This window comes from Parambassis ranga, chromosome 19, assembly GCF_900634625.1.
Source record: "Parambassis ranga chromosome 19, fParRan2.1, whole genome shotgun sequence".
In the NCBI taxonomy this organism is placed as follows: domain Eukaryota; kingdom Metazoa; phylum Chordata; class Actinopteri; family Ambassidae; genus Parambassis; species Parambassis ranga.
In genome coordinates this window covers 19485045-19507272 of record NC_041039.1, presented here as the reverse complement: position 1 = coordinate 19507272, position 22228 = coordinate 19485045, and the positions used below count along the sequence as shown (strand labels likewise).

Genomic DNA, 22228 nt, shown 5'->3' with positions numbered 1-22228 from the left:
TTTTAACTAGTACACATGCTGATCAGACTCCTGCTGAAGTCAAAAATCCTTGTGCTTTATCACTGATTAAGAATGAACTCACATGCAGGTCAGCTCTGGATAAAGTACCCAGTGTTTTAGAAACAGTAACTACTGCAGTTAATCAGGGTTAATCTGTCTTTAATTACCTTTCTGTCCAACTTTGATGTATGACTCACTCATTCAAACATGTTTGCATCCTTTTTTTTGACAATCTGTGTTGATTATCCGTTTCATCACTCATTTAGAATGACAGGACAATGGATATAGCACCAGAGGCTATTGGGTCATAAATGTGTCTGTATCTGATCATTGGGGGCTTAATGGCCTGGGCACATTTTGCTGGGATGAGGTCATTAAGGAATAATTAAGCCCTAAAACAAAGGAGTCATTCTAGAAAAACCAGGTTCCTCTTTCGTCCAGAGCTGCCCAAAGCTATCCCCGGAGGGGGGGGCAGTTAAAGGGGGTGGTGGTGGTGGTGGTGGTGCAGGGTTGAGGAGCTTTTGGCCTTTTCAAAGTGAGCTGTGACGGGAAGGAAAGAGGAGACAACTGCCAATGAAGGTTGTAGGGGGGCGACTTAAGGATCGCTCACACCGTGGGAAATGTTAGTTCCTGGAAGAGCTGGCTCCTCATATAATAGAAGTTTGGGGTGAGTCAGGCTGGCCTTGAATCTATCGCTGATCCCAGCACCAAGCAGAGTGTACCTTTTGTGTAAAGGTCAGGCTCATGACACCTTAACTTTAGAGATTGACTGTATGCCACCCACAGAATTTCAGAGTCTCTGTGGGATTCAATAAAACAGATTTTACCTCCATACATGTCATGAGTGTGACTTTGCATCAATAGGAGTCTCTCAGTTGTGAGGTCCAGTTCAGCACCCACTGCTGAACAGCAACTATTGTGTCTGTCCAAACTTTTGCCAGATTTGCTGCTGAGCTAATGCTGGGAAACCCTAAAACTCTGCCCACCGTCCTTTGACTGAACAGAGCATCTATCTGTTCAGGCTTCTGTTAACACCACCAGAGAACTTCAGAAAGATTCAACCATAATCATCTAATTAAAGTTAACTCACTGCATAATGGTGGTTTACATGACACAGTTGTTGCATTGTACAAAATTATTCCTTACATGTTAATGACAACAGCAGTGGTTGTCTGAAGGCTGCAGCATTCATTATACATCATGTATTAACACGCAGGAATAAGGACAATAAAAACTCGATAGTTCTCACAACCAGTGGAGAGGAATGTTTTAAACTTGCACACAGAGTGCTAAACAGTCATTAGATTTTTTAAGATGGAAACCAGTACCAGGACTCAGCAGTTCCAGTTGAAACACACATTCAAATACTACGTTTTATACTGCAGCTGTAATATAGAGAGTGGATGACATAGGTAAAGTAGATTTTTCTGCCTGTTGTGCCACCGTTGTGTGATGTATTTGGCACTCTGTCTGACTGGTTGTCACTACATTTAAGGTCTCAGAATGTTGTCGTCCTGGAAAATTGAAAGATTAGATTGTGATGTTCACTGGTCTGAGGGAGGGATAAGCTAGGCACCCAAGCTAAAATTGGCATACAGCCTGTTTTCCATATTTACTGGTGTGTAAATTAAAGCTTGTCAAAGCACAATATACAATATTTTGCTAAGAAAATCAAGGCTGTTTCTCGGGATGAGGGTGTTTGTGCCACATGGGGTTTTTGGGTAGTCGTTACACTGCAGCACTGAAGGCCTGTGGTGTGTTTGAGGGAGTATGGTGTAAATGCGCTAATCCTTTATTTCTTGAAAGCTGGGAAGGAAAAGTACACACATATGGTTTGTACTCGTTTTCCAGATTTTCCAATGTGTATGCCTTCCATTGTCAAATGTCCATCATTCGTGGGGGCGGTTATGGAGTAATGTTGCCTTAAAGATAACATTCCAGTGTCCAATATCCTGTTTAAGTGTGCGCATGAAATTACCATGCAAACACCATTGTGCCTCATGGCTGAGTGAGCTAAGAAGCTTTGTGAGGGGACGAAGCTGCCAGATCAATATTAGCATTCCTCTGTCAGCAGCTCTGTCCTCATATGATGATGTCACTCCTCCCAGTGTCAGTCTGAGGAAGGAAAATGCATTTTCAGTTATAACAAGCACTGATTGACTGTAACAGCCTCGTAAAGGTGGTAAGGTAGTACACAATATCATTTATAACTAGAAAAGCTATAACTAGAAAACGTTTCACAGTGACAGTTTTTGCTGATTCTCATGGTTAGACGTCTGACAATGAGTGACGGTGAACTGTCATGATATTCTCTGACCTCTCTGAGTCAGCAGTGGTGCCCAAGGCGAGGACAAAGACTACAACCTCCTAAAAAAATGAAACAATGGCCTAATCTCTGCACTTAACCACACATGCAAGTGCATGCTTCATACCAAAGCTGTCAACGACATCTCCTCTTTTCTCCTCAGATTGGAACTTTTACAACAAAACACGGTGAATACTTCTTGGAGCCTCTTTTAAATGCTGAGGGGGAGGAATATGACGAAGAGCACAACAAACCTCATCTTATCTATCGACATGACAGGCAAAGGAACAGCTTCAAGACTGACAACAACACAGAGCCCTGTGGTGCCTCAGGTAACAGACTGCCTAACTACACTGCCTGTAACCACTGTCTGTCTGACTTTCACCCACAAACTCTTACCTCCCTATCACCTGCATTCACTTTGCAATAACACAGCCCTAAAATGAAACTTGTACTTAGTCACGATCTTTGGCTTGCAGAATACCCAAAAGATTTCAGACTTGATTAAGGGGTGTTACTAAAAACCTAAATAAGCAAAGCGAGTGCCAGCACTGTCTGGTGTTTTCACTCCTCATCTGGTGGAGCATTCTCAGGTCTGTGGAGGGGAAAAATACTTAGTAGAGTTTAGAGGTTTTCCACTTAAAAGTCCCTCCAAAGTTCCCAATTTGAATTTTTATGGTTGAGGTCTTTGGGTGGTGGAGAGGCCCTCAAGAGAAAGCAGGATGACCGAGTGGAGTTCCCCTCCATGGACAACCGTAAAGTCGTCCTCACAGGGAGCTTCGAGGGCGGCCTTTGTTGTGTGATGCAATAAATCTTTTATGTGATGGCAGCTTGATTTGCTTGTTGTTTGATGGTAGCTATTGTCGCCTGTTGGTGGCCATTATGTGAGGCGACATTTTAAAAAACTTGGGTTGACCTGGTGGGCTAGGCCAATACCGCGTTAATATGCTTTGCCCTTTCACTCTCTTAGTCTGTGTGTGGTAAACAGAGACAGAGAAATCTGGAGGGTCCCACACTCTTTTAAACATGCTCTCACTAAAGAACCAGGCGGGTTGAGGCTTTGTGAATGACCCCTGACTTCTGATGTCTCAGAAACAGCCATGCCCTATCCTATCACTATCATCAGCTGAAGTGCTATGTTTTTAATGAAATGTCATCTCAACGTATAAAACTACAAAAAATCTCAGCAGTAGGTTGTAGAACAAAGGCGTGTACATGGTTAAAACACCTGTGAGGGCTCCATCAAAGGGACAGCAGGTAAACAATGAGCACAAGGATTAAAAGAAGCAGTGGGCCCTGGTTAGAACTGTGAGGTGTCCCGTGCTTCAGCTTCTCAGTTTGATCAGATAGGCCCCTCTCCAGATGCAGTGATAAATGGGTTCTTTGAAGGCCACACTAAGCTAAGACTAACAGGCCAGTCCTGTCTTTTTATTTGAAGGAGTGCAGTGCACGCTGCTACTCGCAGGTTAGATATATATATAAAACACTGACTTTGCACGTGCCGTTCTGCTTGCAAAACACTCAGAGATGCTGCTGCTCCTCTCGAATTGGTCATGTTCCCTTGTTAACCGCCTTTTGTTTCTGAATACGATCAAAAACTTACTGAAAGACAGGACTGCCAAAGCATTAGCTGAGGAAATACGATGTGTCTCTTTGAGTAGCAGCATAGATGCTCTCTTAAAAATGCTCTTATTTACAAAACGTCAAATCTGTATGATCATTGGATTACAGATGAACACACAACAACATGGATTACAACCCCTGAGATGGGTGGAATCTTACGTCTTGTTCCTTTCACTTTTTGTACTACTCCCACAGATATCTGAAGATTCAAAACAAGTAAAGGAGCAGATTTTACTCACCACATGAATGATAGACCTAAAAAAAACTGGGAAGTTAGTGGGGGTGCAGATTCCTCTATCTTCTCTTTTTGAGGAGCTATAAAAGAACTCTTTGTCAGGGTCAGTCATCTTATGACCCTCTCTTTTTCTTTCTCCATTTTATGTCTCTGTGAAGAAGACTCTTGTCTTAAATCAAAATATGGATTTAAAAGTGCTGAGGGGGGTTGGCAGGTTTGAGACTTTGAAAAGGCCTGGAGGTTTAGTGTCCTTGTAGGTCCAAAACACATGGCCAGCTGTTCCTCAGTAGGAAATGTATCCATCCATCCACGAAACAAAATATGTATCAACAGAAAGATACCTCTGGTAAGATAAGTGTTTCCGTCAGATATGATGCCAAAACAACAATGCGAACTTGTGTGTGTTACGGCAGTAAGAGCTTCCAGAGTTTGTGCTAAAATGTGATGAAAGGAGAGGAAGGCCATGTTTCCACATATTTAAGCTTGTCATCTCTGACACATTCAAAGACTTGAGGTTTTCATACGCAAGCTGTCGCTGAAGTGGACTGATAAGAGCTTTTCAAGTGTTACCATGATGGAAAATGATTTTTGTTATTTCAGCAGTCAGGAAAGGGCAATATACCTGTCCTCAGCTGCTGCTCTGCATTGTACATGCAGCTCCACAGTGTCAGTGTTAGCTCTACAGAATGTATGGCACTTCAAAATATGTTTTAAATGCATATTTATACAGTTTCAGACTAGTGCAATAACAAATATTAAATTAAGCTCTCACTGACTGACATTACTAGCAGCTGTCAGTTTTCTTCCCTTTTTAGCCAACCTGGGTGGCGTCTATGCTGTTTAGAATACCTCTGAAGCAGAGAGCTGTTGAGTGGGTGATTAATGTTTTAGAGTCACAGAGTGCCTTGTTTTGCCTAGTTCTAGATTTTAAAAGCATCTAGGGAAGAAGCTTACCATGCTCAAATCACAACACAGATACAACATTTAGTGACACATTTTTAAAGCTTGCATGTGAATCCCTGTGTGTGTTTGACGGAGATAACCACAAAGATGAGGGTGCTGCAGATAGGGGTAGATTCTTCTCTTCTTTGCTTCCTTCTTCTGAAGCCCATGCAGAGACAAGCAAGAGATGCAGGGAACCAGAGTTACGAAGGATCTCTTTCTCACAGTCTGCTCAGTCTAAAGCTGCGGGGTGTCATATTTTGTCTGAATTAGAAACAGTGACAAACTGAAACCCAAACACCCAGAAGCCTGCTCCAGTGTTGGCCTTCAAGCTTCTCATCCGATTCCTTGATGGCTCACTGAGGGCAGCCTGGACAGTGAAGTGACAGGCTTTGATACAGCAATACTTGGCACACATGGCATCTGTGCCCCCCTGACCCTCAACACAATCATTGTATAGGATTCCCCCCTTGGTGCCCACTGTGTATACATGGTATGTCAAATGCTAGCATCAGGTTTTTGGTCAATGGGTTCTTTTATATGGAAAAATGCCCTCCCCCGCCTGCAGTTTGAACTAGCCGACTTGAATCGGTGCCCGCTCTCCCTTTGCGCTTTCATGTATGTGAATAGAAGCACTTGTTGGTTGTGACCTCACTTCCCCCTTTGTTTGGAGTCACTCACTGGATGGGTGGATGTGACCTTGAGTTTTCCCATCGCAGAGGTGCGTGGTTTCTGAGCTTTGCTGGCTTGTTCGCCATCTTGATTATGTGTATGCATTGGACTATTTGTTTTTGCTCTTAACTCCCCCTCTTGACAGGGGTCAGGAAAGGTGTTCAGCCAGGGTGTGATGGGTGAGCGCTGATCACTCAGACAACCTCTCTTACCTTTAGGGTCTAGCTTTAGATGGTGTGAAGCTTCTGAATGTCACATGGCTCCAAAAAGCTTAAGCTCTCTCTGTGCCCCCATGCCCCCTGAACCTCCCCCGTGGAAGCACCTATTGTTGCTAGGTGAAAAGATTTGTTTTTGGGCTTTAGTGTGCATGTGTTGATGTGGTGGGCTTGTGAATATGTGTTTGTTAAAGTTCATGTGTTAGGACTGCATGTCAGTAGACCAAGTGTCCCACTGATTACTGAGAATTGCTGAGTTGGCAGTGCTGAGGAATGGAGAAAGGAGCTATTTCTTTAGGTTTTTAAGCGGCCCTGGCCTTCACTGCATGTGCCATGTGTCTGTCTTGCTTCAGAGCCCAGCAGTGGCCTCTGTTTTGGCCTTTCTTCTGTTACACCTGCTCCTGTGAAGTAGCTTTCTCTGCTGTTGGCCATCACGGAAACAGAATCAGTATTTCTTTGGATCGCCCACCAAGATGATGATACGTACATTGCTCATCAGAGAAGTGGATAAATATCTAGCGTTGCCTATGAGTCTGAGATAAAGTGTGAATAGTTTTGTGTAATTTGCAAGGTTTCGCTTCAGGCTGGTCCCATCACTGTGTCAAATGTCATAACAGCCCCAAGACAGAGGGTGCAAGCAGTTAATAATATGGTCTATTGCACTCATTGTCATTTGATTTTAAGATAACAGACACTCTGGACAGTGCTAAGCGAGGCTGGGCAGCTACACATTGTCTATAACTTTAATAGCTGCCATGTGCCTGGCTGCCCCGAGGCCTCGGCCCTATTGAACCCAATGTGTTGTGTTGTCTCAGGAGTTCCCGTGACAGATTCCAGCTGGGGCTATTTTCTGCCACTGTCTACTGTCTGGGCATTCTTGACAGATGGGGGTTGATCGGAATGGTTAGAATGACTTGAGTGACAGTGCCTGACTGCATGGGTGACAGTCAGAGGTGAGGAGGGGGTGACAGGTGAGCGACAGTTTCCCACTGAGGTGGACCGGGGAAAGGCTGCTGTGAGAGCTGGCCAGCAAAACATCAGTGTCATCGCCTGCGGCTCTGGCCGTTTATCATCGGAAAGGCCAGACATCACTCAAAACTGCAGACTTGCCTTGGTTACGTCAAGGCTAAAGATGGATCAGCAGCTTAAGTAGGTTTTTGGTATGTTAAAATATGACAGATAATGACTTTGTACCTCAACCTTTTCGTTTGCTGATTCACAGTTGTAGTATTTTGCAGGTCCTTCTTTCAGGGAATCATTTCTACATTCTTGAAACTTATTACACACCTGGGGCTGTTGGCATTCAGTGCCAGGAGAGCAGGAGCAGAGAAAAGGTTACTTCTTGCCTTGCTCCAGAACATAAAGATGTTGATTTTTTTTTTTTTGTGCACAGTTCTTTGAGTTAGAGACGAAAAAAGAGCAATACAGTATGTAACAAAGTCACTATAATGCTGTACACTACAACAAACACACAGTAGGCTACACTGTACAATATTACCAGCACAGCCCAAAAATATTGCGCGTTGCGACTTTGTCCTGTTGTCCAGTTTTTCCAGTTGCAGGTAAAACTGTTCGAAACCTTTCATCTGGCACATTCACATTAGATTCCACGACAAAGGGAAAGAAGTAAAAAAGTAATAACCATAAATTGGTGCAAAAACTCTGAGCAGAATGACAAGAAAAGTTGTTTGCAAAAACAAACAATTTCCATTTTTTCTGTAGTCTTCATGAAAGTTGCCTCATGGCATATTTGGATGAACCTACAAATGATTGTTGTTTCATATCCTCACGTAAACATTAGCATTCGATTGTACATAGAGATGTAATAAAATCCTGGAAGAACTGACCTCTGGTATTCTTCCATCATCAGCTAATAAGAATGATAAGAAGAACAATCCAGATGCACAGTTTGAGCATTTTTCAGACAGCTTTCTCATAACTTTAGACTTACACTGTTGATTATATAACCTACAGAACACTTGGATGAATAATATCAGACATATCTTAGCTTGATACCAACCAAAGAAAACACTTCGGGTCCCGGACTGTCAGTATGAGTGCAGATTCACAAGGAGTGTTTTGTCTCTCGTGACGAGGTCTGCTACTCCAAACACATTCTTCAGCTGACCATCATACAGTCTTTAGCATGTCTCTGAAGTGAAAATGACAACTGAGAGCACTTCCAAGTGTATAAAGCCTACCGTCTTCCAGTGGGGTCAAAAGTCACGCCACTTCACGTTTAAAAGCCTTCTTCAGCAGCAACAATTAGCTGCCTTTGCTTCTTCTCCGTCCAGCCACAGAATTACACTTAATTGTGCTTCTGTCTGCAAGAAACATGTATTCCCTCTTGAGTCAAATCTCAGTGACCAAAGTGTCTGATTTTGTATAAAAGCAAAGTATACCTAATATACGATATACCATCTTTTTAATTGGTGCTGAGGGAACACAGTGCTTTAACTCTCAGCAGGCCCCTGTAAAAGAATGTTAATTAGTTCAACAATGAAATCTGGGTTCCCCGTTGTTGGGCTCTTGGCATTGATACTTTTGACAGAGGACTGAAGGAAAGTCAAAGAGTAGCCCTTTGATCTTATCTCACTGAGATCTTTTAGAAAGTAAATGGGCTTAAACAGAATGTGCGCACACGCTCCGAATGGTTCCATACTTTAATGTTTATGATTTAAAGTAAATAAATGCTTAACTGTAAACACATGTAGGCAGTATGACCCAACTGAAATCTTCAAATGCATCAAGCTGTTCCATAATGAAGTTTATGGAAATCTGTGTGTGCAGTTAGCCTTGTTACTGAGTGCATAGATAAGCATTGTTTATAATACATATTCTTTTGCCACAGTGATGAAAAGTTACACACATGCTTACAGGTCATGTAGGCGTTGGAGCAGAAAAGTGAGTGGTCTGTTTTTTTTAGCCATGTGTGTAGTGAAGCCAACCACCAAATTACATCATTTAAACACACAGTGCAGAATCCTTCTTTATTGTCTGTTACGAGGAACTGCGGGGGCTTGGTTTTATGAGCTCATCGCACTCTTTGTCGGTGTAAAAGAAATTAAATTGGTCGGATTTGGCTATTTTGGTGCATAAGACCCATTGTGTGATGTCATGTCTCTGTGTGTCCAGCAGGTCAGGGCTCCCACCCCTGTGTTCTCATGGTGTAAGTAGCAGCTCAGTACCTTGTGAGCGGGGGATTTCATCATAAGGCGATTTGGGGAAAGGTTTTGTGTGGCTAATCTGTGCTGATTCAAAGGCTATTATAACGGAGGCCATATTTTCATCTGCTCCTCTTTTCTTTTTTCACGTCACACTAACTTACTCTGAGTCTTAACACCAGTTTCTGAGGATGCAGATACTCCTCTGTGCTTTGATAATCCCTTTGATGTCAGACTGTCTGCAGTGATGAGTCTGTTTAAGGGGTTTAGTGTAGAGGGTTTGGCCTTTGAGGGATTTTTTTTTTTCCTGGAAAATACAAAGCTCCGTTCTGGCCCAGCTGCCCGGAGGGTGCACGCACGGGCATCGACGGGCTTGGAGCTGGACTTGGATGGTAGCGCTGGCATGGGGCTGGGCCTCAAGGCGGCAGGAGCCGTGTGCCATTGTGCCAGGGAGTCACGCTCAGCCTCGCGTGCCCACTGGGGGCATCGCTTGAATACTCTTGGAGCGCTCAATGAGTTTTCTTTCCTCTTTTCTTTTTTTTGCTTTTTTTTCTGAGCTAACAGTTACACACAATCTGTCTCTGTGTGACTGTCTGGAAAGATTGAGTTTACAGAATACAATGGAACTCTTCACTATAATCGGGTTATCCAAAGTTGAGGCGGTTGTTTTGGATGACGGACTCCAAACTATGCCTGGCTCGTAAACACTCGCACTCTTCCTTCGAGTCATTAATGCCTAATATATTTAGCATTGTTCACTAAAGTGCTTCTTTATTCCTTAAGGACTGCATTTTAAGAAAGCAGATTCATCTTGATAACTATAACCTTCTCCCGGCTAAGATCACATGTGGTAACGAGTCACCACAAAACTGGATGGCACAGTGGCTTGTGTCCTCAAATGTTTCTCAGCACAGACCTAGAATAAAACCCCTCCAATTCTAAGCAATAAAAAGGAACTGAGCCTGACTTTAAAACCAGAGGCCTGCTCCCCCTCTGTCTTCTTCTTCCCTGTCTGAACTGTCATAAACTCTGTCCGTTTTATCAAAGTGTAATTAAATATGCCTCAGCCTTAACTTTGCAAGTTTTTTTCTCCAATGAAAATAGCCGCTCATGTTTATAGTCCATGTCTCTGGCCCCCCCGTCTCACTCTTTTAACTTCACTTTGTCATGGTGAAAGAATCTATCGCTCGTAGCCAGCTCAACACGTGCAGTTCAGCTGAGAGAACTGAGGGTGCACTGTATATTGCTGTCATCCTGGTTCTGAGGCTGCTGTGGAAGGCAAACTATAAATGGAATTGTTTAAGTCTGGCATATAAATATATATGATTTGTTCCTTTCAACACAATTGTTTCCATTCACCATCATTTTTGGATAATATACTGGCCGGGGTCAGAGAAGTGGGATGATTTTATATCCCCTCTGCAGAGTGCATATTGAGGCTAGTCTCTCTGTGAGTCAGTAAATTGTCGTCAAGGGATTTTCTCTGCTAGTGCAGTTTGCATGCAGGCAGAGGGAGTGCAGACTGTCTGACCTAAAACCAAACCAGTGACCTTGTGCCTCTTGGTACAACTGCTTTCTTCAGCAGTTTGCTGCCAAATAAATCTGGTGTTCTTCTGTTATGTAATTTGAAATAATCTAAAACAAAACTCGATTCTTAACTGTTTGTGCCATGCTCTGTCGTGAATGCCTGCACAACATGAGGCCATATTATCAGGAGGTGGATTCATATATAACGTGTTTTCTTTCTTTCCTAAAACAGAGAACACCGAGGGGCCAGTCTCATATGAAAGCAGAGGGAGTATGGGAGAGGAACTGGACTCAGTGAGAGCCTCAATAGATGTTCAGCACGTCAATAAAAATGACTCCGGATCCCCACGGAGACGCAAGCGCTTCCTCTCCTATCCTCGCTACGTTGAGCTAATGGTGACAGCGGACGCCAAAATGGTGCGTCACCATGGACGCAACCTAGAGCACTACATCCTAACAATCATGTCAGTAGTAAGTAAAATAATGTTTCTATAAAACTATTTTTTCTCAACTTTAATGTGAGTTATTTTGTTTATTATTGTTTATGGTCCAACGTTTAATTACTTTTAATTAAACACAGCATTAAAGGTGGAATAAACTGGCTTTAAAAAGGTTTAAGCTCAACCTTGTTCACAGTTGGACATTGCCCTGTAAGCCAAACTGCAGATTGTGCCAGTAACCATTTAAAAGATATTTACTGAAGCAAAATAATCATTTAAAATTGGCTGATGGTGCAACTTTCTCTATAGTCTTGCCCAGTGTTTGTAAACTCTGGTATGACCTCAGCATGCTGCTGCATCAACAATCAATGTGACCCTGCTAATTGGTGCAACCGTGACTCAGCTCCTTGACGTCTTTATGAGTCCCAAATGTGACCTAGGGAGCAGGCCACTAATCAAGAACTTAACGGTGTGATTGACTTTATGGTTAAAAAGTGTCACAGTAGGTTAGGTTATCAATTGTACTCAACTGTGTGTGTGTACCTTCTGCTGTCTCTCAGCAGTATGTATGACACACTGAATGTCCACAAGACTCAGTAACCTATAAAGGAGTAATGATTGTCAGTGGAGTGTTATCCTTCAGTACGGTTGAGTACAGTCAGTGTTAAATGTGCAAGTTTTTTTTTCTTGTCAGGGTTGAAGTCAAAACATTAGTTCTGCTGTGCTTGTGTCTGTAGAGCAGCACTACTTTTAAGATAGAGTGTCATGGTGTCCTTTGATAGTAGCTACAGCCTTACTGACATTTCTCTGTACCCTCTGTGCTTGTTTCAAGTGAACCAGCTGTGTGAAGCACCACAGCCCCCCCCCCCACCCGCACCCCCTCCTGATCATATAAAAACATATACTAGGGCGAGGGCATGCAGAACAAGATCCTGTGTCACAGTTGGACTAACACAGGCTTTCTCTGGGCCACATTCACCTCCTCCTAGGCCAGGACAAGCTAAATGTTTATAGTGGACTAATGAGTTCCTGTCATGAGGCCATACACGGCCTCAGGAGACCGCTGGCCGACCATGACAGGGGTGCAGGAGAAAGGCAGGAGAAGCAGAGCTGTTCTTGCAGAGGGGCTTTGAGCTGCAGCCTTGCTGAAGTTTCGTTTGTAGCTGGATCCAGTTTTATTATGTTTTACTTTTCTAAGGTCTGTGGGATAATTGTAATTGGTGGTTTTAATACCCTGTTGATTAAACTTAGCCTGAAGGAGACATTTTTGACATTGTTGAACTGTTGCTGTTTTGATTAAACCTAATAGAGCTTAACTTAAAAAAAGAGGCTGTGTTTTCTCATTCCAAGTAGTCAAAAGCTTTTAAATACTGCACCTATCCATTGCTCTGGCTCAGGTTATTGGAGGTTTGCATTTTTTGTCTGTGTGTTGTGTCTTTGTTACAGGTAGCAGCAGTGTACAGGGACCCCAGTGTAGGAAATCTCATCAACATCATGATTGTCAAGCTAGTCATCATCCACAATGAACAGGTGAGTATGGGGTCCTGAATGCGACGTGTATGCAGGTCTTCAGTGTGGCTGACGTCATTGCAGGTGTCTCTGGCTTGGCCTTTCCTCTGTGGGGCCCATTTGAAAGGACACCGGCTTTCTTGTCGGTCTCATTCTCATGAGAGATCACCTTGGAAAACAAGTAAGGCAGTGAACCTGCAGATGTGATGCTGCTGCAGAGGTCCAGTTTCTTTGGTCCCTGTAATTAATTCCTAAATTAAATTCTAGCACTTGCAGTGTGCACCATAGCTCTTATTCAGTTTATTGAAAGTGGGCATAATGTAAATAACTGTAAATAAATGCAGCATCTACACAATGTGGGTATGTTCTGTAACAAATCTTTGCACTAATGTATGTCAGTGACTGAATGAGTAGAATCATTTTATGACCAATTGTAATAATGCACGAAACAACACTATGTGCTAGAATCATCACTTAAAATGTTACAAGAGTAGCATGTGTCTTTATCACAACCCCATTGATATTATCCAACACAGGAAGGGCCCACAGTGAGCTTCAATGCCGCCACCACTCTCCACAACTTCTGTGTCTGGCAGCAGAGCCAAAACATCCAGGATGACAGCCATCCTTCTCACCATGACACCGCACTCCTCATTACCAGGTACAAAAAGTCTTTAAAAAAAAATAAAATAAATCTTCCATCCTGTCTCTGTTGCTCGAATAGACAGTGCTGTTCACAGAGGTCTGACAGCATTGTATGTTTTCTTTCTTTCAGGGAAGACATCTGCCGTGCAAAAGATAAATGTGACACCTTAGGTAAACTTTTCTCTTTGCGAAAACGTCTCCTCTTCAAGTCACTTTCAATTAACTTTCTGCTCAGTTGCCCACAGCTCATAAACTCTGCAGTAATGAGTTTATGGCAAGCTGTCAGCTAATAATATTATAGTGACAGAACAGAGTGGTAGAAAGGGGAGGAGGGAGCAAGATTGTGGCTGTGCTAATCTCTTTCTTAGGGAACAGAAGGTTTGATCATTTAATCGCCTTTAACACTCAAGCAACTGTTTTCTTTTTTTTTTCCCCAAATAGCTGCTTTCTGTATGTGTTCATGTGCATGTGTTTGTCATACTTGGCTCTACAGGGCTTGCAGAGCTGGGGACTATGTGTGACCCGTACCGGAGCTGCTCCATCAGCGAGGAAAATGGAATAAGCGCCTCCTTCACTATTGCTCATGAGCTGGGGCATGTGTAAGTTGCAGCTCAGATTCTAGAGCACACTCTCCCCTTCCCCCTTACAGCACATACTCATACTCACACACACACACACACACACTGTACACACACACAACCTATCTCACCTCTCATGGCCAGCCTTGACAACAAAAGTCCTCTTATCAAGAGACCCTGGGCGCAGCAGACACAGGTGCAAAACATAATAATAATAAAAAAAAACCTTGACTTTTAATAACATGCCAGAATATAATACCTTACTATACTGCTTGAGTTATGTCCTTTATCTGGATGAAAAATGCAGGTATGAATATAAAGGTCTCTAAGTACAGTAAATGCAATCAAAGATTTCTTCAAAGTGAAACGAGCTTTATAAGTATAAGTCAAAATATATGTGCACTGTCTTGTTCCCACCCCTTTTTCACTGTATCATCTTAAAATACAGATAAAACAACCAGTAGATGTCAGAGTGATGTCATGTGTAACTCCTCTTTTAATGGCAGGGTTATAAAAACACACCTGTCTGCCTGAGAGTGTTTTCACAACAAGCAAATGCTGCCACATATTTTAAGAGGGAAGAAAGATGCAAAATGACCAAAGTCAAAACACATGACTGAATCTCTCATATGAAGCGCTGTTTATTCCAAACAACCATCTGAAGTTATGGTAAATGACTCATCGCTCCTCTTTGTTCAGGTGGTGTGATCGAAGAATCATTAATTATGGCTGTGGCCATAGTTCTGATATTTAATGCATACATCTTTACCCGTCTGGACATTTTTTTTGTGAATGGCATATACTCATTGTTCATAGAGTGTAATTTTCTATAGTGCAAAGTACCAATGTCAGTGGTAAAGAGTGAAAGATATTGTGTCTCCTGTGTCACGCTCACACATTCTTCGGATCGGAGCAGAGCTGCAGCAGATGAACAGCTCTACAGGCTCCTCCTTCCCTTCCTTGCATCTCATGTGGATCTGTTTATGCTAAAGTGCAAGCAGCTGGAGGCCCAGTTGGCTCTCCCTCTTGGCATGGTTGATCGTTGCGTTCACAGGCGTGAGCTCTCAAGGGTGTTTAGCGCTCTGGGAAAGCCAGTGTCAGGTAGTGGGAGCCACTCAACAGCATTGCAGATTAAAGAAAGATTTAGGCTAATGGATAGGAGGCCTTTCTCAGATGACTGCGGAGACGTGTGATTACTAATAGCCATCATGGGGATTTTCAGGCGAGGCGGCGTCACTTGATAGGCGTTCAAAGGTGACACATATGAGGATTTATCAAGCTTGTCAGGCTTCAGATGTCTAGGATCACAAATAAAGCTTCCTGACATTTTGCTATGCCATTAGAATAAATAGCTGACACTTTCTTAACATCTTAAGAGATGTGAAAGCCCACACAATCATTGCACATCACCCTGGCAAAGTGGCATTATTCTCAACACAAACCAGGTCCAGCTAGGTGAATTCTTCCAGAACTTTGCTGAAGTCGAGAGCAGGAGAGCAGGATGGATAACCCTAAGACTCCAATGGCTTATTTGATTTCTCACACACTGCCAAAATAAGATCTGCAATCCTCTGACAGGCAGAGAGTGTGACATGCAAAGAGAAGGCAGTTATTTTTGTGAAGAGCTTTAAGTGCTAGTGATTGGACTTTAAAATTATGACCTCCAGGATGCCAATAATCCTCAGTAATTTAGTTCTCTATTGATTTGGCTGCAAAAAGGCATGATTTATATCCTAATTACACTAAAAGGCTCTCAACTCAAAACATTTGTTTTCTTGAAAGCTGAATCAAATAAATCTTTATAACACTTAAAAACCCCTAGATCATCCATCACAATAATAACAAATGAGAGGTTGCCTGTTGCTGCCTCGCGTCACCCTAATTCACCTGCGTTGATTAAGAATAGTTTGCAAATACCATTTGAGATCAGTTTTGATGTTGTGAGTCGTATCCTACCGCTTGGTTTGTGTGCACAGAGCTTATTACTGTGCCAGAGGCTTAATTATTTCCTGGGTGTTTGCCCTGAGGCCCTCGGCCCCTGTAGGGTGGGCCTCATGCCAGCCATGCTAGGTCTTGTTTGTGTGGCGGTATAGATTGACCCTGAGCTACAACCCAGAGCTGAGCACTGGCCCACATCCTGTTGTAAACATCTCAGACATCATACAGCTGCATGAGTTCCTGTGTGTACAAATGCACTACATGTATTTATGGGTTATACACCAAAACCGCAGCACAAAACAGGACAACAGCCAACTGAAGACAGCCTGGATGAATTAATTAAATTGCAGATGCCATGCTGCATACTTCACTTTGTGCAGCTGTTCCTCTGTGAAGACAATTCTCTTCATTGATTAAAGATGGATGGGAAATCCTGAAATGCTAGTTTATGGACAATCAAGAGGTGACAATGAAAACGTTTTACTGCAGCGCTAGTTACATGTATAGTTGTGTATGTTGGCACGCCAGCACACCATAGATTTTGATAACCTAACTATAAAGAAAGTGTGAAGAAAGCTGCAAAGTCACATATATGTCTGTGTATGTGGTGGCTTATGGGGATGTTGTGGGATAACCCCCTTTTAAAAGTGGTTGAATGTAAATCTTGTGACATTTATCCTCCTTACTACAACATGGCTGTTAAGCAGCTGATAATCACTCTGTGTGTGTGTTCTTTACATTCCACCTCACCATCTCTAACACCCTCTTTTTCCCTACTCTGCACCAGGTTCAACATGCCTCATGATGACAACCCCAAGTGCCGGGAGGCAGGTATGAAGCATCAGTATCATGTCATGGCTCCTACGCTCAACTATGACACCAACCCCTGGTCGTGGTCCAAGTGCAGTCGCAAGTACATCACGGAGTTTCTAGAGTATGTACCTTCAGATCTCCCTTCTACCTTTAAACCCATTGATGATTAAGATAAATGATGGATTTGGGGCTCATGTAATGAAAGAGAAAGTGATGGTTTTCAACAGGATGCTATAACATCCTGGAGTGATCTTAACTTTTACTTGTTGTGACGTACCTAACCAAACAAATGGCTTGCATGTCTCCCATGGAGCTCTGCAGACAGGTCAGTGCAAAGTAAACTGTGTGGAGTTGTTATTGCCTAGTGTTGAAAGAGTATTTCCTGTTTGACTCTGGGGGTCCTCCTCAGCTGACCTGATTCATGGATCTTCTGCAGTCCTTCAGCTGTCGCTCCATTCCTACAGAGCCCGCCTCTGAAGAGACTGGGCAAGAAGTAACCCTGTCACTATCTACTTTTTCCACACCACAACCACTCATTCTGTACCTCCAAATGCACCCTGTTCACTGATCCTGGTAAAGGACTTCCTTTTAAAATGGGAAATGTCAGTTATAATTAGATCTTCCATGGACACGACCCTTTAATCTCTGCCCCTTTTCTTCTGTTAATTGTGGAGGCCTTCACAAAGGGCAGCCCTGTCCTGGACCAGATGCACAGTGTTAGGAGATGCCTCATATGGAGTTTTAAGGTTACATTTTGCATAGTTTCCACCCAGCCATGACCTCAGCATCGAGTGGTTGGAACATTCAACCAGAGATGAGTGGAATCTCCATCTATCCTCCCCATTTTTAGGAGTGGAATCTTGCGGGCTTCTGTTTGTGGCTGATTGCTCTGCAAGAAACAACTGAGAGTATGATGTAAATATTATAGGCATTTGCCACAAACACCTGTTAGCCACATAGGCTGTATAACAAACACTCCAGGTATAGTGAGATTTAAGCAGTACTTGGTTTGGTGTGGGAGCTGCAGTGGTGGGAAAGGCCCTTGAGAGTGCAGTCCAAGTGCTTTTGAAGTCTGTCTCTAGCCAACAATGAGGAGCATTGATTCAAAGCAGCACTTCTGCAGTACCACTCCTGCTCAGTGGGTTGACCTGGTCAAGTACGTCAGTGTTTTGACTGCCCATTCTCCCTGAAGAGCAAATTCAATCTGCACCACTCTCCTACCAGTTTAAAAAACGAAAGGCCGCACCACCTTTCAAACATCGTTTTTCAAAAGGCAAAGGATTGTGCTTCTGCATCCCCCTTATCTCACTGTTTCTGTAATAATGTGCACTGAACTCGTGCACCTGAAAGCTGATGAAAAGTGTCCTGCTGCAGTGCAGTGTTATTATGTGTCAACTGCTACATAAAGAAACTATTCATTCCTTCCCTGACAGTCTGCCGTTCGATTTAAACCACAAAATACAGATACAAAAAAATACATCTTTGACTGTTGCCACCCCCTAGTTGTGTGGGTGATGAAACCACATAATCATTATGAGTGCACAGGACCTGTCATTTTCCATTACGCTTCTCAAAACATTACCAAAGCAGCTGCTCTTTAAAACTTGAATGCAAACTAATTTCTTGATCAAATCAAGATGTATCTTTGTGTTCTTTCAAATTCTACTAAACCTCTGTCATTATGTTGTTTTATATCTCCCTGTACAGTAATTGATACATGCTGTCAGAGACATGATGGGATTGCTGCAGTTTACTTGGCACCGTTTGATCAGTCACTGCACAGCGATGCTCTGTGTCATTCAGCCGTCTGCAGAAACAGCAAGCTGTCATACGAGTAGACTTCTTGCACCGTCTGTATCGTGTACATGGAAACTATTATTGTTTAGTCCTGTATGACAAGTGCACGACAGCCAACTTTAAGTCATCTTATAAATAAATTCACTCTCAAAACTCCCAATAGCTGCCAGGTGTGGAATCTCTTCTGGTGCCAGTGAGGATTCGCCTCACTGTCTCGAATGCACACAAAGGATATTCTTTCTCATAAAAAAGTAGAGGTTTCATTTAAAAATGACCACATTGACCCCTTCTCCATCTGTCTGTCTGTCCGTCTTGGTCTTAATAATCATTCCATTAGCTTCCAGGACACTCATTAGACAGATGACCAACTGCTGAAAGACACTGTAATATGGGACTGTCTGTAAGATTCCCTGACAGGCTGCTTCATAGTTTTCATTCACAGTATGCATCTTCCGCTTTTTCCCCACCACCAGGCAGCATTTTGCTATAGTTTCTTATATTACCGCTGGAAATGAAAGGGTAAAGAAACGAAGTGATGGTAACTCAGGATAATCCTGTGTAATTATTGGGCTGTCACATCAGCTGGTGCTTTGTTGAGCAGGTGTTTTAGCAGCTCAATCCAGGATGAAATTTGTCAGCATGGTGCAGACATGTTGTGTAATTACACATCTATACATGTCTCATCCGAAAGTTTTCTTTTTCCAAAGTAAACAGAAAAAAAAGAAGAGATCCTTTGTGGCTCGGCTGACTCTGCTAACATGTTTGCCTAGTGCCTTTTCACAGCCTTACAAGCTGATGATTTTATATACAGGCTGCTGGTGCATATACAGTATATTCAGCCCAGCTGTGCTTTTGTTGTCTCTGTTAGTGTGTTGTGGCTCAGGGTGTGGCTGATATACAGCACAATCTGTCATTATACCGCAGTGCTGGTGCTGGCACTGACTTATGTAACTTAATCAAGGTGCTTTATGATTCTATATTCTCTTGTTTTGCCTTCTGCAAAGAAAAAAGTACACTTAGAAATGCGGTCAGCATACAAATCCTATTCTGTCTGTATCAAAATGCTGCTACATGCAGGCTGTGGCGCCTAGCTGCAGTTTCATTGTGATAGCATTTAGTAACAGGCTTTTAGGGGGAAGTGGTATCAGACTCTTTGTTAGGTATCTTTACAGACCACCCACAAGCAGAACACATCTGAGGATGATCACCGACAATGGCACAGAGACATGTGCTTTTATCAAACAGATGGCACACATTGATTTGCTGTATTATTTTGAAATGTTACATATAAAAGTTTGGCTTGTGAATTATCTGTTTTGTGCTCTTTAAGCTGTGTACTTTCTTTTTTATTTAGCATACATTCTTATTTTGTTTGTGTTTTTTTTCAGCACTGGCTATGGTGAATGTCTCCTTGATGAGCCTGTAGGCAGAACTTATGAGCTACCCACTCTCCTCCCTGGTCAGATCTACAATGCCAACCGACAGTGCGAACTGATGTTTGGTCCTGGTTCCCAAATTTGCCCATACATGGTAAATTGGCTTGTTATCGAAGCAGCTAAAACCATCCTGGAAAAAAAGGTTTTAAATAAAGATGAATCTAAAAATGAAGATTTTAGATGAAAATACATCCGAGTTCCAAATTTACCAGAAAGCAATTTTTGAGCAAAATTTGAGCAATAGTCAACTAATTGTGCGTCCTTTATTGCCATAAGGAGTGTAGAGTGCATTTTAATCTCTAAATTCCCACGTGCAGAGTGATGCATGTCCATTTCCTCCTCACAGAAACAGTGCAAGAGGCTGTGGTGTACAAGTGCAGAGGGCGACCATAAAGGCTGTCGCACGCAGCACATGCCACTGGCTGATGGGACTGACTGCGGTCATGGAATGGTGAGTTAATCCATGTCTTGTGAAATGACCCATTCTAAGAATGAACACACTCACACTGCGCCAGTTAATATACACTGCCAGATGTTGGTGTCTTGATAAAAGTCAATGTTTCCAAACCTCTTCTCTTGGTGAAAATGAAAATGGTATGTAGGATGTATAGTGGAACACCATCTGTATCTTATTCAACAACGCACACACTGCAGTAAAAAGGCAGCAAAGCCCATCCAGATTTTATTAAAGTGCTTAAAGTAACACTTTGTAGCTTTTTTTTTTAACTCTGGGATTTGGATTGAGCAATTACTAACTATCCCCTAACACATTTGCTAACAACAAAACATCAACTAGGTGCATTTAAACAAGCCCTAGCAAGACTGATATTACTTGCTATGCTGTGGAGGCATTTGGTGGTTAATACAGTGATTTTTTTTTTCAGTTTTGTGGCAATTAACAAAAACTAATCTAAGTTCTAATCTATACTAACCCGTTGGAGGTGCACCCATGTTAGGCTGTGACATAACTGTTGTGTTCAGGGCAGAGTGGTGCACAATCAGAACGTAAACTATTGCAGCAAGTGGTTGTTTTTGGATCACTATAATTTAACCCTGATTCTCTGTTTAGGATTGTTGTTAAAGGTGGCCTCATTGTATTCTTATTGACACAAGTGAAACCTCCTGTGTGGCACTGCTTTGAATCCTGATGCCTTTTCCTTCTATTTCATTCCCTTTACCAAGAAAAAGGAATAATTTATCATGCATTACTCTGCTGCCTGCATTCTGATTACAGAAAGCCATGTAAATGTAGTCAGGTGATGGCCCTAGTTAGAAACTTGAAGCTTTACCCTCTGTGTTGTTACAGGGCCCCAACCCCCATTAGCCTTCATGTTCTCCTCGCACTGGGATGCTATGCTAATTAGGGCTAAGACGGCGGGTCAGTCACTCAGAATACATGGATGGAAGGGTAGAAGGGGGGGGGCAAAAAAGAAAGAGTGTAAAAGGAAAGAAAAGAAAGACAGAGGGGGAGAAAAAGAGGGAGCGAGGGAGTCCTGGGAGGGAAAGGTGAAGACATGGGCCCTTTGAAAATGGATGCCGCCCGCCGTTCACAGTCGAGTCACCTTGTTGTGAACTCATGACCCTAAAACCTCTTTAAAAAGCGGGTGAGTGGGTCAGTGGTCAGGCCGTAACAGAGCCCAGGGTGAGGCCAGCTAGTGCGTTCACAAAAGGCCTCACATCAGTGATTCTGCAGAGCAGGAGGTGGGAGGCGAGTGAGGAGGAGGTACAGGGGGATGAGGATATAGTGGGCTGATGTTTAGCATTCGGAACATGCATGAGAGGAAGAAACAGGAGGGTGTGAGAGAGAAGGAGGGCTCTCTTCTCTCCTTAACTTCTATCCTGCAGGAGTCTTGCAGTGTGGGCTCATGGTAAGTCTCATATCCCTGATATCCTTTCATCTGCCTCCATCTCCCTCCTCACCAGGTCCTGGATAAGCCCAGTCTAGCGAGGAGAGGTTAACAGGGGATAGCTAACATCTTAATCCAACTACAACAACCAAACTAAACAGTAATGGCCCTGGGATTGCATCTCCCATACTGCTCTCACCCTGTATATGGGAGAAATACATGGAGTTTAATCACACCAAGTGGTTCACTTCATTAAGATGCAACCTTTTAACCTGCTTAAGGTGACTTTATTTACCAAAGTTTTCTGGTGGTTTTTTGTTTTGTTTTGGGTTTTTTTGGGCACTGCAAACACTGATTGTGATGATGTCTGCAAGAAGACCGGTTACAGTCAGCATTCATAGCAAGATCAAATGACCGTGCAGTAAGAAAAGTGAGAGCCATTACATAGTCACTAGTCTCTGTTCTGCTTTTATTTGTTACCATTGTTTATGTGCAAGTGTAGGTTCATGGCACTAGATGTGACACCTGGGGGGGAAAAAAAA

At 42.8% G+C, this 22228-nt stretch overlaps 1 protein-coding gene across 1 annotated transcript in view; it reads left to right on the top strand.

Moving 5' to 3' along the window:
• The window catches only part of LOC114452123 (A disintegrin and metalloproteinase with thrombospondin motifs 20), a 62827-nt gene that overhangs the window by 1465 nt on the left and 39134 nt on the right, over positions 1-22228 (top strand). The window contains exons 3-11 of the mRNA XM_028431252.1: positions 2469-2637; positions 10916-11154; positions 12570-12653; positions 13169-13293; positions 13408-13448; positions 13771-13876; positions 16581-16727; positions 19792-19933; positions 20186-20290. Coding sequence (XP_028287053.1) covers positions 2469-2637; positions 10916-11154; positions 12570-12653; positions 13169-13293; positions 13408-13448; positions 13771-13876; positions 16581-16727; positions 19792-19933; positions 20186-20290 — 1158 coding nt within the window. The remainder of the gene's footprint in view (positions 1-2468; positions 2638-10915; positions 11155-12569; positions 12654-13168; positions 13294-13407; positions 13449-13770; positions 13877-16580; positions 16728-19791; positions 19934-20185; positions 20291-22228) is intronic.